The sequence below is a fragment of the Serinus canaria genome, chromosome 17, assembly GCF_022539315.1.
Source record: "Serinus canaria isolate serCan28SL12 chromosome 17, serCan2020, whole genome shotgun sequence".
Taxonomy (NCBI): domain Eukaryota; kingdom Metazoa; phylum Chordata; class Aves; order Passeriformes; family Fringillidae; genus Serinus; species Serinus canaria.
This window is the reverse complement of record NC_066330.1, coordinates 8,728,312-8,741,475: the sequence shown is the minus strand read 5'-3', so window position 1 is coordinate 8,741,475 and position 13,164 is coordinate 8,728,312. Positions and strand designations below refer to the sequence as shown.

General features: G+C 57.7%; 1 protein-coding gene across 1 annotated transcript in view; it reads right to left on the bottom strand.

Moving 5' to 3' along the window:
* NIBAN2 (niban apoptosis regulator 2) overlaps positions 1-13,164 on the bottom strand; it is a 34,899-nt gene that overhangs the window by 12,884 nt on the left and 8,851 nt on the right. Inside the window, exons 2-4 of the mRNA XM_050980918.1 lie at positions 6,299-6,429; positions 1,073-1,201; positions 872-977 (exon numbers count right to left, since the gene is read on the bottom strand). Coding sequence (XP_050836875.1) covers positions 872-977; positions 1,073-1,201; positions 6,299-6,429 — 366 coding nt within the window. The remainder of the gene's footprint in view (positions 1-871; positions 978-1,072; positions 1,202-6,298; positions 6,430-13,164) is intronic.

Below are 13,164 nucleotides of genomic sequence, written 5' to 3'. Positions count from 1 at the left end.
GAGCCTCATTTTTCCAATAATTATATCAGAATGAAAATTGAGGAGTAAAATTAAAAGTAATTAAAAATCATGTGGTTCTCATGGAGACATAGACACGTTTTCCTTCCTTCCTTCCTTCCTTCCTTCCTTCCTTCCTTCCTTCCTTCCTTCCTTCCTTCCTTCCTTCCTTCCTTCCTTCCTTCCTTCCTTCCTTCCTTCCTTCCTTCCTTCCTTCCTTCCTTCCTTCCTTCCTTCCTTCCTTCCTTCCTTCCTGCCTTCCTGCCTTCCTGCCTTCCTGCCTTCCTGCCTCCCTTCCTCCCTTCCTCCCGTCCTCCCTCCCTCCCTCCCTCGTGGCTGTGGCAGGGGCAGGACCTGAGCAGCCCCCACACCCCAGACAAGGCTGTTCTCCTTCCCTACAACCCCGCTACCTAAAACCACCACTTCCCAAAGGTGTCCAGAAAAAAAACCCAAAATAAACAAATCCCAAAAAACCCCATTTCTGAAGGTCTTCAAGGATGCTATACCCAAACCCCACTTTTTCCAGAAGGCCCTCAGGGATTCTACACCCTAAAATGATTCCTTCCAACATCCCTGGGATGCTGCACCCTAAAACAGCCTCTACCCAAAGGTCCCAGGAATGCCACACCCACACCTACCCCTTCCAGAAACTCTTACCAAGGATGCTACATCCCAACCCCACCCTTTCCAAAAGGTCCTCAGGGATGCTACACCCTAAGACCACCCCTTTCTGAGGGTCTTCAAGGACACAGTGCCCCAAACCCACCTTTTCTGAAGGTTCCCAGGGATGCTACACCCCACAATCACCCTTTGCTGAAGTCCCTCAGGGATCACACCCCCAAACCCACCCAAAGGTCTCCAGCAGGGCCCTCACCAGGCAGGCTGTTGTTGACCAGCTCCAGGTACTGCTCCACGGAGGTGAGGACCTTGTAGCCAGCACTGTTGACCAACACCCGGGGCGGCTGCTCCCGCTCATAGGCCTGAGCAGGAGAAATGGTCATGGATGGGGTGTCCCCTGGGGTGTCCCCTGGGGAATGACCCTGCTGGAGATGGGTGAAAGGGGGGCTGTCCTCACCAGTTTGTTCTCGTAGAGGACCAGCCCGTAGTTGTGGGGCACCACGCAGAAGCGGTTCCTCCACTTCTTGTTCTCCTCGATGTACTGGAAGATGTTGCCTGAGTAGATGACATGGTCCTCCAGTGGAACCTGCAGGGAGGGGACAGCACAGGTGTCCTAGACTGCCAAGCAATGTGTGCTCTACCCTCATTGTTCAGAGCTGGGGCAGTTCTCTCTGTTCTTTGGGCAGTTTTCTTTATCTCTCCCACAGCCAATCCTCCCTCCAGGAGATCTCTGCTGTCCATGGCCAGGGAGTGTCCCTGCAGGGCTGATCAAATTCCACCATCCCATGGGGAGATGCTCCGCCCAGGGGAGGAGCCAAGCATTCCTACCTGGATCCAATCTGCCCTGGGAACAGCCCAGCAGCCTTTGCCCACTGCATTCCCAGAGGAGCAGCTTTCTGCTGCCCTGCATTCCCAGAGGGAGAGCAGGCCCATCTCCAGCAGCCCTGGAGCTGCAGAGGAAAACTCCCCCCTTGTGCAGGATCCCTGCTCCAGCAGAACCACAGCTGGCACTGCAGGAGGGCTGAGCCCCCCTGGGATGGGAGTGTGCCACCACCCTGAGCCCCCTGGGATGGGACTGTGCCACCACCCTGAGCCCCCCTGGGATGGGACTGTGCCACCACCCTGAGCCCCCCTGGGATGGGACTGTGCCACCACCCTGAGCCCCCCTGGGATGGGACTGTGCCACCACCCTGAGCCCCCTGGGATGGGACTGTGCCACCACCCTGAAGCCCCCCTGGGATGGGGCTGTGCCACCACCCTGACACACAGGGGTCAGGGCCTGTTCTGACTGACAGTGTTGTTTTGATTTACTGCATTGTTTATTTTTTTCTTCTCTAATAAAGAACTGTTATTCCTGCTCCCATATCTTTGCCTGAGAGCCCCTTAATTTCAAATTTATAATAATTCAGAGGGAGGGGGTTGCATTTTCCATTTCAAGGGAGGCTCCTGCCCTCCTTAGCAGACACCTGTCTGTCCAAACCAAGACAACAGGGGATCAGGGAGGGGACAGCTCTGCCCTGGGGAGCTCAGCAAGGTCCATCCATGGTGGCCTGGGTGGGTGTTTCTTCTCCAGGGCCGTGCTGAGGGTCTCCACTGCATCACCTCCCACAATGGTTCAAATTTTGGTGCCCGAATTGGTGCATCTGGGAGATGCTTTGAGGCGCACCACAGGCACAGCCCTAGAAAAGCTCTGAGGGGTGGCTCATCCAGCACATGGGGACATCTCTGGTGACACCTGTGGTGACACCTCTGCCCCTGGCATCTCCCCAGGGACACACTGAGCTCAGCTGAGCCCCTCCAGCTCCCCTGGCTGAGTGGAAGTTTGGAGCTGAGCTCTCCAGCAGCTCTTCCCAACCCCAGCTGGAATTTCCCTGCCCTGGGGCAGGGGCAGGGTGTGTGCCATGCTGCCAGAAGGCCCTGCCAGGGGCATCTGCAGGTGGCAGGAACCAAACCCTGCCCAGCAGGGTCTTCTGATGGGACAGGGCAGAGGAAAAGCACAAAGCCACCCCACAGATGATGCTCAGATGTTCTGGACTTCACTGGGACCAGTGACAGCTTTTTTAAACTATAAGAGATTTTTAGTGGATTTTGGGAGGGTGGGCAGGCCCTGGCACAGGGTGCCCAGAGCAGCTGGGGCTGCCCCTGGATCCCTGGCAGTGCCCAAGGCCAGGCTGGACAGGGCTGGGAGCAGCCTGGGACAGTGGAAGGTGTCCCTGCCATGGCAGGGGTGGCACTGGATGGCTTTAAGGTCCCTTCCAACCCAAATATTCCATGATTCTGTGCCAGGATTCCATGACAGGACCAGGCCAAGGACATGCCGTGACCCCCAGGCTGTGCAGCCCCTCCCTGGCTCTCCAGCATCTTTTGGCCAGCAGCATTTGCACCATCCCAAACACAGCCTGCCTGAGGGAGCCAACAATTTGTCCCAGGAATTTTTATGATCCCAGGAACATAAACAAGAGCTGAGAGCTCTCGTGAGGGCTGGAGCGTGCGGCAGCCGCCTCTTCTGCTCTGGCCACTCATCCTCCACCATGGTGGCCACCAGGAGGGACCAGCCAGGGCTTGGATCCCACCCTGCCCCAGCAGCAGGACCCTTCTGGAGGAGCTTTTCCCACTCTTCTCCCTTCTCCTGGCTCACAGGAACCTCTCTGCCTTCCCCAAGCCTTGACCACACACCCCCTTGAGTTGGGGGAGGTCTGACAGCAGCTTGGCTGCTCCTCACTGCTCCTCACTGCTTCCCAAAGCCTTTGGAGGAGGGAAAGGAAGCCCAAAGCAAGCCCTGCAGGGCTGGGGGTCAGCAGGAGGAATGAGAACCTGACCCCCAAGGCCACCAGCAGGGATGGGGACAGAAAGGACATGCCAGCTCTGGGGAGTGACCAGTGACTCACCCAAGGGGAATGAGCCCCCCTCAAGTGGTCCAGAACCTCTGCCCAGGGCAGACAGCTGGACAGACCAGCTGCTGATGGAATAAAACCCAGGCTGAGCCCTGACATGGCTCTGGGGACCCCGGGGAGCCACCAGCACCCTGGGAGCCCCAGCACAGCTGTCCCCCCCTCACACACCCTCCCCACCCCAGGGAGGCACCCAGGGGGCTCCTCCCAGCTCCAGGAAATATTTGGGACAGGCAGGTGTGTGCCAGGCTGTGGGGCTGGGCAGGGAGAGGCCCGGGAGCCCCTGAGGTGCCCAAATCCCTGTCACAGGGCCAGGGGCAGGGGGTGTCAGTGAGGATTTTTCAGCAGCTCTGGATTGTTGGAGAGGCCAAAGGCAGATGTGTTTATTCCATATTCTCATTGCTGTTTTATCTTGTTGGTCTTTCAGGTGCCTGAATCATCCTTCACACCCTGTTCCTGCTGTCCCCCTCTGCCCAGGAGAGCCTCCAGTGTCACTCCTGGTGTCACTGCTCCCAGAACCACAGAGCTCACAAAAAAAGGGGAATAAACAAAATAAAATTTAAAACTCCCAAGTGCCACATCCCAGCTGAGGCCAGGCAGGATGACACCATCCATCCCTGTAACATCCACAACTTTTTGGGGCCTGTTTGGGGGGCACAAAGTGCAGCTGGAGCTGCCCATCCCTCACTGTTGTGCTGTCTGGAGTGTTGGGACATCCCAGTGGCACTTCCAGGACCCTGGAAGGGCTTGGGCAGCACATGGGACATGTCCCAGTGGCACTGCCAGGACCCTGGGAGGGGCTGGGCAGCAGACAGGACACTGAGCAGGAGGAATTCCTATTTCTACATGGGGTTTTTCCAAGACTTGCAGTGTCCCTGACCTCCTGACCCTGCTGCTGTCCCTCAGACATTCCTGGGCTGCTTGCTGGAGCTTTTGGATGAAGCAACCAACCTGGGGATGGAGGCACCTCCTGGTGGGGGGGGCTGAAGGTATCTGAGGAACCCAAGGGTGCTGAGGATAGCAGGAACCTCCACTCCTTTGTTTTTTCTAACACACCCAGGCCCAGGCAGGTCCCCGAGGAGATGGGACACATCCTGGTGCCTGGGCAAGGTGTCACCTCCATGGGTGGGTCAGGGACATGGCCTCTGTGAGTGCCCAGGGCTTGAGGCTGAGCTCAGGGAGGCATTGCTCAGATTCCTGAACAGAGCCACCCCTTTAAGCTGCAGGCAAAAGCAGAAGCCTGTGGCCATGTGCACTCACATCTCTTCCTGCTTTCCAGGACAGCAGCTCCTCCAACCTGGCCAGGCAGGACCCCAAGAAAACCATCCTGGGGAGGCACCCAAGCCATGTCAGCTTGTGAGCAGCCCCACCTGAGGTGATCTGCCTTAGGAGGAGGGAGGGGAAGAGGGGAAGGCAGGATCCCACAGAGCTACAGTCACAAATCCCAGATTTGTGCAGGTCAGACTCAGAGCCACCTCTGGGGTCAGGGACACCTGCCAGGGGTTTCCTGTTCCTCCCTAGGGATGTGCCGAGGTGGGAGCAGCACTCACACCCAGGAGCAGGAGGACACTGCCTGGCACCTCCGCACATGGGGGCCCTGAGGGGTCCCTGAGCTCCTGCAGCCCTGGCATGGAGCACAGCCATGGAGCCTGCCCCCATGGAACACAGCCATCCCCACAGCTGAGCCTGCTGTGTGCTCTTCCGTGGGGTGGGACAAACCCAGCCCAGGGAGTGCACAAGGCCCCAGGGACAGGCTGGGCCAGCAGCATGGGCCACATTCCACCCAGCAGGAGCAAGGAGAACCCGAGCCCCAGGGCCACCAGCAGGGAGGGGGACAGAAAGGAGGTGCCAGACCCGGGGAGTCCCCAGCAGTGAGTCACCCAAGGGGAATGAGCCCCTCTAAAGTGGCTCCAGAACCAGTTGCCAGGGCTGTGGGAAGGACAGGGAGCTGGGATGAGCCCTCACCCTGCTGTGGGAAGCACAGGGAGCTGGGATGAGCCCTCACCCTGCTGTGGGAAGCACAGGGAGCTGGGATGAGCCCTCACCCTGCTGTGGGAAGCTCAGGGAGCTGGGATGAGCCCTCACCCTGCTGTGGGAAGGACAGGGAGCTGGGATGAGCCCTCACCTTGCTGTGGGGAGGACAGGGAGCTGGGATGAGCCCTCACCCTGCTGTGGGAAGGACAGGGAGCTGGGATGAGCCCTCACCTTGCTGTGGGGAGGACAGGGAGCTGGGATGAGCCCTCACCCTGCTGTGGGAAGCACAGGGAGCTGGGATGAGCCCTCACCTTGCTGTGGAAGGACAGGGAGCTGGGATGAGCCCTCACCCTGCTGTGGGAAGCACAGGGAGCTGGGATGAGCCCTCACCTTGCTGTGGGAAGGACAGGGAGCTGGGATGAGCCCTCACCCTGCTGTGGGGAGGACAGGGAGCTGGGATGAGCCCTCACCGTGCTGTGGGAAGGACAGGGAGCTGGGATGAGCCCTCACCCTGCTGTGGAAGGACAGGGAGCTGGGATGAGCCCTCACCCTGCTGTGGGAAGGACAGGGAGCTGGGATGAGCCCTCACCATGCTGTGGGAAGGACAGGGAGCTGGGATGAGCCCTCACCTTGCTGTGGAAGGACAGGGAGCTGGGATGAGCCCTCACCCTGCTGTGGGGAGGACAGGGAGCTGGGATGAGCCCTCACCGTGCTGTGGGAAGGACAGGGAGCTGGGATGAGCCCTCACCGTGCTGTGGGAAGGACAGGGAGCTGGGATGAGCCCTCAGGAAGCACAGGGAGCTGGGATGAGCCCTCACCTTGCGGTGCAGCAGCTGGGCCTGCGGGCCCCCGGCGCCCTCGATCTCATAGCGGACGCTGTTGAAGAGAGCGACCCCAAACTGCTCCTTGTAGCAGCGGCAGAACTCGCCCAGCACCTTCCCCGTCCTCTCTGTGGGAAAAAGCACCCGTCACTTGGTTTTAAAATGTTAAAAGTTTAACAGTAATAAAATGGTTATAAAAATAGTAATATAATTAGAGTAATAAAAATTTGAGGAGAGTGATAATTGGAGTAATAATTTAGAGTAATAAAAATTGAGATTAGGACAACAGGAGACAATAAAAACAAAGAGTTATGGACAGTCTGGGTACTTCTTGCTGGGCAAAATAAGCCCGAAAAAGGACTCACATAAACAGAGGATTTACCCTTAAAAACAATAACCTGTTGCATATTCATACACCTCATACATGATGCATAAATCCCATTCAAACACAGGATTCAGTGTGGTCAGTGCCAGCTTCTTCCTCCTAATCCTTACAGCTCTTCATGGCTGAGCAAGGTGGGAAGAAGTTTATTTTTTCTGATAAGAGAGCAATAAATTCTCTTTCTCTGAATGATTTCAGTGTCCTGTGGCTGCTATCTCGGTGCAAGTACCTCATTCCTTTCTTTAAAAAAATGTCCCACGTACATTGTTTCTATTTTTACTACAAAAGTTACATTTGAACTACAAAACTACATTTACCATACTATTAAAATGTTAATACAGAACTACTAATCAATTCAACATAATACATATAGTAAATATCTGCATAGGGCCATATAATATGCACTTTTCACATCTGCAACAGGACAGCACAGCCACGTCAGGCATGGGCTGGGTTTGGGCTTTGAGCCCTTCAGAGCCCACCCAGACCCCTCCCCAGTCCCCTCCCGCCTGCTGCAACATAAAAATATATCTGAACAACTTAAGCCTCAGTGTGCACCAGCCACACTGTCTGTAACTGCTCTTAGCAGAATTTTCTCAAAGAACCCTCAAATTCATCAAAGCTACTAAAACATCAACTGAACTAAAATAAGAATGAAGAAGCTGAGAGACTGCATACCAAGGTCACAAGAACTAAATAACAGAAAACTGTAGAACACCTACATAGTAACCAATCACAAACACTAAAAAATGAAGGCAGAAAGCAAAAGAACAAATAAAAAACACAATCAAAAAGCGTAATCTTAGTAATTTATAAAATCTATAAGAGTGTATGTAATATAAACAATAAACAACTTCTATTTAATTGTATTAATCTATTATTCAAGAGTCCTGGTTTACCCTCAATACTGGAACAGCCTTTGGTGCAGGGACCATGGCAGAACCCGCTGCCTCCTGCCCTCCCTGTGCAGCCCAGGGCCTGGTTCAGGGTCAGGATGATCTCTTTTTTTGGCCTTTCACATTAATTTCATGGATTCCTCTCCCCAGCAGGAAATTCCTGACATTGAGCTGATTCCGGCGGTGCCGGAGCTTCCTGAGCCTTGTGCAGCTCCTGGCCCTGCTCTGGCCACCTCAGCTGGCTGGGATTGGGGTGAGCCCCCCATTCCCCAGCCCAAACATCACTGACACCCCCTGACCCCGCTGTGCCCCACAAGGGTCATCCCACAAAGGGCTCCCAGCCTGTGCTGCAGCAGGGCTGGGATTGGGGTCAGGGTGAGGGCAAAGGACAGCCTGGACCCCCCACACTCACCCACCTGAGGCAGGGACCCCCACCAGGACCCCAGACTCCAATCTGGGGTGAGTCCAAGGTGCTGGGAGAGCCTGAGCTGCCAGGTAATCCCCCTGCACCCCACACTGGAGGAGATCCCCTCCATCCCACAGGCAGCCCCTGGGTGTAGGGGGTGGGGGCACACTGCAAACCCACCCCCAGCAGCAGGGACAGGGCTTTACCAGCCCCAATGTGGCCAGAGGAGACCCTTGGACACCCTGACCCACCCAGCACCTCCCCACCCCTCCCCAACCCCAGACAGGGGTCCCACACCAAAACCCCATCCTGAAGCATCCCAAGGCTGCAGTAACAACTCCCCCCCCGAGCTGCTTTTGGCACACAGAGCCTCGACTTTGAACTCCCCAGTCAACTTTGCCCCAGAGCCTGTGAAAAATGAAGAATTTGAGTCTCCTCCAACAATTTCTGACAGCTCAGGCTTGGCCGGAGTGCTGACGATGGGCGCGGGAAGGACGGATCCTGGCTCTGCATCCCAGTGCTGGAGCCAGCATGATGCTGGGGGCACAAACCCAGACAAAACAGCCCCCACACCGGCTTGGCACAGCCTGGCAGCAGCCAAAACCTCCAGCAGGAGCCAAAATCTGCAGCAGCAGCCAAAATCTGCAGCAGGAGCCAAAATCTGCAGCAGGAGCCAGCCCAGAGCTGTGCTGGCAGCCAAGGCAGCACAAGGAGCAGCTTTGCTGCAGGGTGCTACAAATCCCCATGGGATGAGCAGCTCCAGAGGAAAATGCTGCCCAGGGAGGGATAAACCCATCCCTGAGGAGATGCCAGCACTGCCAGCCATGGGAGCAAACCACAGACCAGCAGCACGCTGTGCCAGGGTGAAACCCCCAAAACTGAACAAATTCACAGCAAAGGATGAGACGCCCCAGCTCATCCCAGCACAGAATTCCTCAGCCTGGATTTTGGCCTCTCCTCCTGGCCTGCTCTCCTGGCCTCCACACAGCACCTCTGTTGCAATTCCTGTCTCCCAGGCTGTGTGATTCTGGCCAGGGCTCTGGGCAGCCATGCAGAGAGCTGAGATTGAAAAGGACCTTCTGAGGTTTCATTTCCTTTCAGTCCATGGGAAAAAAGGAGCCCCCAGTCCCCAGGCAGGCGAGACAGCTTAGTCACTCATTCTTCCCTGATTAACAGCAGGGCCAATTAGGAGGGTTTAAGCACATGGAAAAGCAAAAGTCAATTATTTGCAGAGGTTGGAACAAGACTTGCAGTCAAACATCCGAGGTGACTAAATCTCCCCAGGCTCAGCAGGACGCTCCGGGGTGCTGGGGGGATGCTGGGGGCCACTGGTGCTCCCTGCCTGGCAGCCCTGGTGGCAAGCCCAGGAGAGCAAGAGGGACATGGACCCCTGGGGGTGACATAAGAGTGGAGAGCTAGTGGGGGGCTGTGTGTGCCTGAGCAGAGGGTGGGTGCCCCTGCTTCCCATGCCAGAGGGTGTCCTGACCCCTCACATCTGGCAGGGCTGATGTGTCACCCTCAGGAACTGCCTCAGTCACCCCCTGGCTCCTCCATCAGGCTGAGCAAAGCCTCCCCGAAGAGCTGGGGGCTGTGCAGAGCATTCCCTGCCAGCACAAGGGAGCTCTGAGGGCTATACAGAGCATTCTGTGCTCCAACTCTGAGACCAAAGCCACCCACGAGTGGCTGTCCCTCCATGAGCAGCTTCCATCCAGCCAAGAGCTGCAGGGGTCTGGGGATAGGGGACACAGCCCCCTAGACTGTCACCTGTCCTCAGACCCCTCTGTCATGGCAGAGGAGGGAAGGGAACCCCTGCAGCCAACAGCACCCTGGGTGTGGGCTCAGACACCCACGAAGCACTTTGGCAAACAGGAACACCCGCAGGGACCTCCCAGGGCCGGGTGTCCCCAGCCAGCCACCCACCCCAGCACTTTCCCAACACCCCTGTTTGCTCCAGGACCAGCCCCACTCCCTCCCCCTGGCACCACGCCGTCCCTGGCACACCCAGAGGGGCGGCTGGGCTGGCACAGGCCCTGGCACGTCCTGCTGGCTCCTGGCAGGGGGAAACCACCGTGGGGTTCCAGGAGCACCAACGCCTGGCTCGGCAGGATCCCTGTGTCAGCACTTCTGGTGACAGAGCTGCTCTGTCCCCAGCCCCCAGCTCCCCTCCTGCCTTTCCATGACTCAGACACACGTGGTGGCTCCAGCAGGAGGGACATGAAGGGGCTGCACAGCTCAAAGTGCACACAGAGGGCTCTGGGCACCCAAACCCCACACCGGGCTGGGTACAGGGCTGGGTGGCATGCTGGCAGCAAGGACAGGGTTCAGCCAGGCCACAGCAGCTCCCAGCCACGCTCCAGCCCTCCCTGCCAGGGCCCCAGGGTCCCTACCCCATGCTGGCATCACCCAGACAGGCTGTGCTGTGGGCACAGCAGGGCACAGGCACAGAGAAGGGCAGCACAAGTGTGTCCTTGTCCCTGGTGAGCCCGAGGTCCTGTGGCTGAAAACAGGACAGGAGGCTCCTCTCCTGCCCAGCCCCTGAGCAGAGCTGTCACCCAGGGCAGGGTGACAGGCAGGGCACAGCCCTGGAGCAGTGGGTGCCCCAAGGGCAGGCACAGTCCTGGCGTGCTCAGAGGTCACGGCCCGGCCAGGGCAGCCCTGGCTGGCTCTTGGTCCCTCTGAGCCAGGGCAGGAGGTGGATTCTGCCTTCAGGATTCCAAAGGCAAACTGTCCAAGCTGGTCCAGCAGCCTGGACTGGCTGTGTCCTACCCTTGGAAGCATCTCCAGCCCCGTAATCAGCCCCACACACGGAATCACGGATTGCTCTGGGCTGGAAGGGACCTTGGAGGTCATCTCCTTCCACCCCTGCCATGGCAGGGACACCTCCCACTGTCCCAGGCTGCTCCCAGCCCTGTCCAGCCTGGCCTTGGGCACTGCCAGGGATCCAGGGGCAGCCCCAGCTGCTCTGGGCACCCTGTGCCAGGGCCTGCCCACCCTGCCAGGGAACAATTCCTAATTCCCAATCTCCCATCCAGCCCTGCCCTCTGGCAGTGGGAGCCATTCCCTGTGTCCTGTCCCTCCATCCCTTGTCCCCAGTCCCTCTCCAGCTCTCCTGGAGCCCCTTCAGGCCCTGGCAGGGGCTCTGAGCTCTCCCTGGAGCTTCTCCTCTCCAGGTGAGCACCCCCAGCTCTCCCAGCCTGGCTCCAGCCCTGGAGCAACTCCATGGCCCCCTCTGGACTCTCTCCAGCACAGGCACATCCCGAGGCAGCAGCCAGCTCTGATCCTGCCCTCCCATCAGACCAAAACCAGCCCCAGCTCTGTGCTCTGGGGACAAGCCACCCAGGAGCTGCAGGTGTGCCCCAGAGCCCTGATCTCCTGCAGCCCAGCCCTGACCTTGCTCTGATCCCTCCTGCTGCTGTATTTGCTGCCTGCAGGCTGTTTCACCGGGGTGGGGAGAGCAGAGCTCCAGGAATTCACCCCAGGCTCACAGAGAGCCCTCCAGCACCAGAGTGTGTCCAGAGCTCGTTTTCCTCATTGCCCTTGAGATCATGTGAAAATGGGAATGCTGCTGGAAACAGCCCAGGCCTGGGCAGCCCAGTCAGCAGATCCAGCCACAGGGAGGTCAGTCCTGCACAGGTTTGCTCCAAATTTTCCTTGTTTCCTCCTCATTCTTGCTCAGCTCAGCATACTCAGGACCCACAGGGGTATCAGGGGATGCTGTGTGTCCCCAGTGGGACAGAGCCTGATGGGGACAGGGATGTGGCTCAGCCCAGGTGTGTCCCCAGGGCTGGGCAGCTGCTCCCAAAGGCAGTGGGAGCAGAGCTCTGGGGCTGAGGGGCTGTAGCAGCACAGGCACACCCAGCAGCAGGGCATGGATTGGGCTGGAAGGACCTTGCAGCTCATCCAGTGCCACCCCTGCCATGGCAGGGACACCTCCCACTGTCCCAGGCTGCTCCAAGCCCTGTCCAGCCTGGCTTTGAACAGTGCCAGGGATCCAGGGGCAGCCACAGCTTCCCCCTTCACAAGGAAGAATTTCTTCCCTTTATAACCTTCTTTCAGTTTGCAGCCATTCCCTCTTGTCCTGTCATTACAACCCCTGATGAAAATCCCTCTCAGGCTTCCTTGTGGCCCCTTCAGAGGTGCTGTGGAGACCTCCCAGGCCCTTCTCCAGCACACACACCCAGCCCTGTGTGCTCACACAGCCCCCAGAGGGGCTGCAGCCAGCAGCTGGCCAAGCCCAGGGGGAATTTCTGCATCCTCCTCCAAGGCCACATCCCATTGTGTTAGCTGGTGCAGTAAAACAATCCACGGCCTTTAGATTTACACCTGCTGCTGCTTTAAACTGAATTCCCAGTTTTTCCTGTCAAGTCCATCTAGAATCACTGAGTTACTCCCACTGTTGTATTAACCTAAGCAACTCTGCCTCAGCTCTCTGTGTGCCATGGCCTAACCACCAGTGAGACACCAAGAGAATTCTTCATTTCAATTAATGTTGCTGCTGATATGCTTAGAATGGTCCAGTATCCACAGCCCTCACGTGTCCCCTGCCCTTCCCATCTGTGCAGGGGCTGAGGTGCCTTTGGAAGCCCAGCCCTCTGCAGAAGGCCCCTGGGATGATGCAGAATCATGGAATAACAGATTGGTTTGGGTTGGACGGGAGCTCAAAACTCATCCCATCCCAACCCCTGCCACTGTCCCAGGAGTGCAGTGACAGCTGGGGCCGGAGCAGGATGCCCAAACCCCTGTGCATGCCACAGGGATGCTTCACCCCAGGCAGGGAATTTTCCTCTTGGTCCAGAAAAAATTAAGAGAAACAAAAAGGCCAAACCAGCTCATTGAAGCAGAACCCCTGGGCAGGGAGGGCAGGGCCTGGTCTGGCTCATGTCCCAGCCCTGTGGGACAGCCAGGCTCAGGCCCCATGCAGTGTCCCCTGTGCCCAGGCCAGAGGGGGGACAGGGATGTGCCTGCAGGGCAGTGGGGGGGTCACAGCCTCATGTCCCTGTGCTGGGGCTCCCTGCCCTCTGTGCCATGGTGGGGGTGGCCCATGACGTGGTGGCACAGGTGACTTGTGGGCAGTGTGTGCTGGCCTGGCCAGTTTGCCCAGGCTGCTGGGGGAAGACTTAATTACTAATTTAGCCCGTAAATGATTAGTGAGTGAGGGCAGGCTGCTGGGGGGAGCACA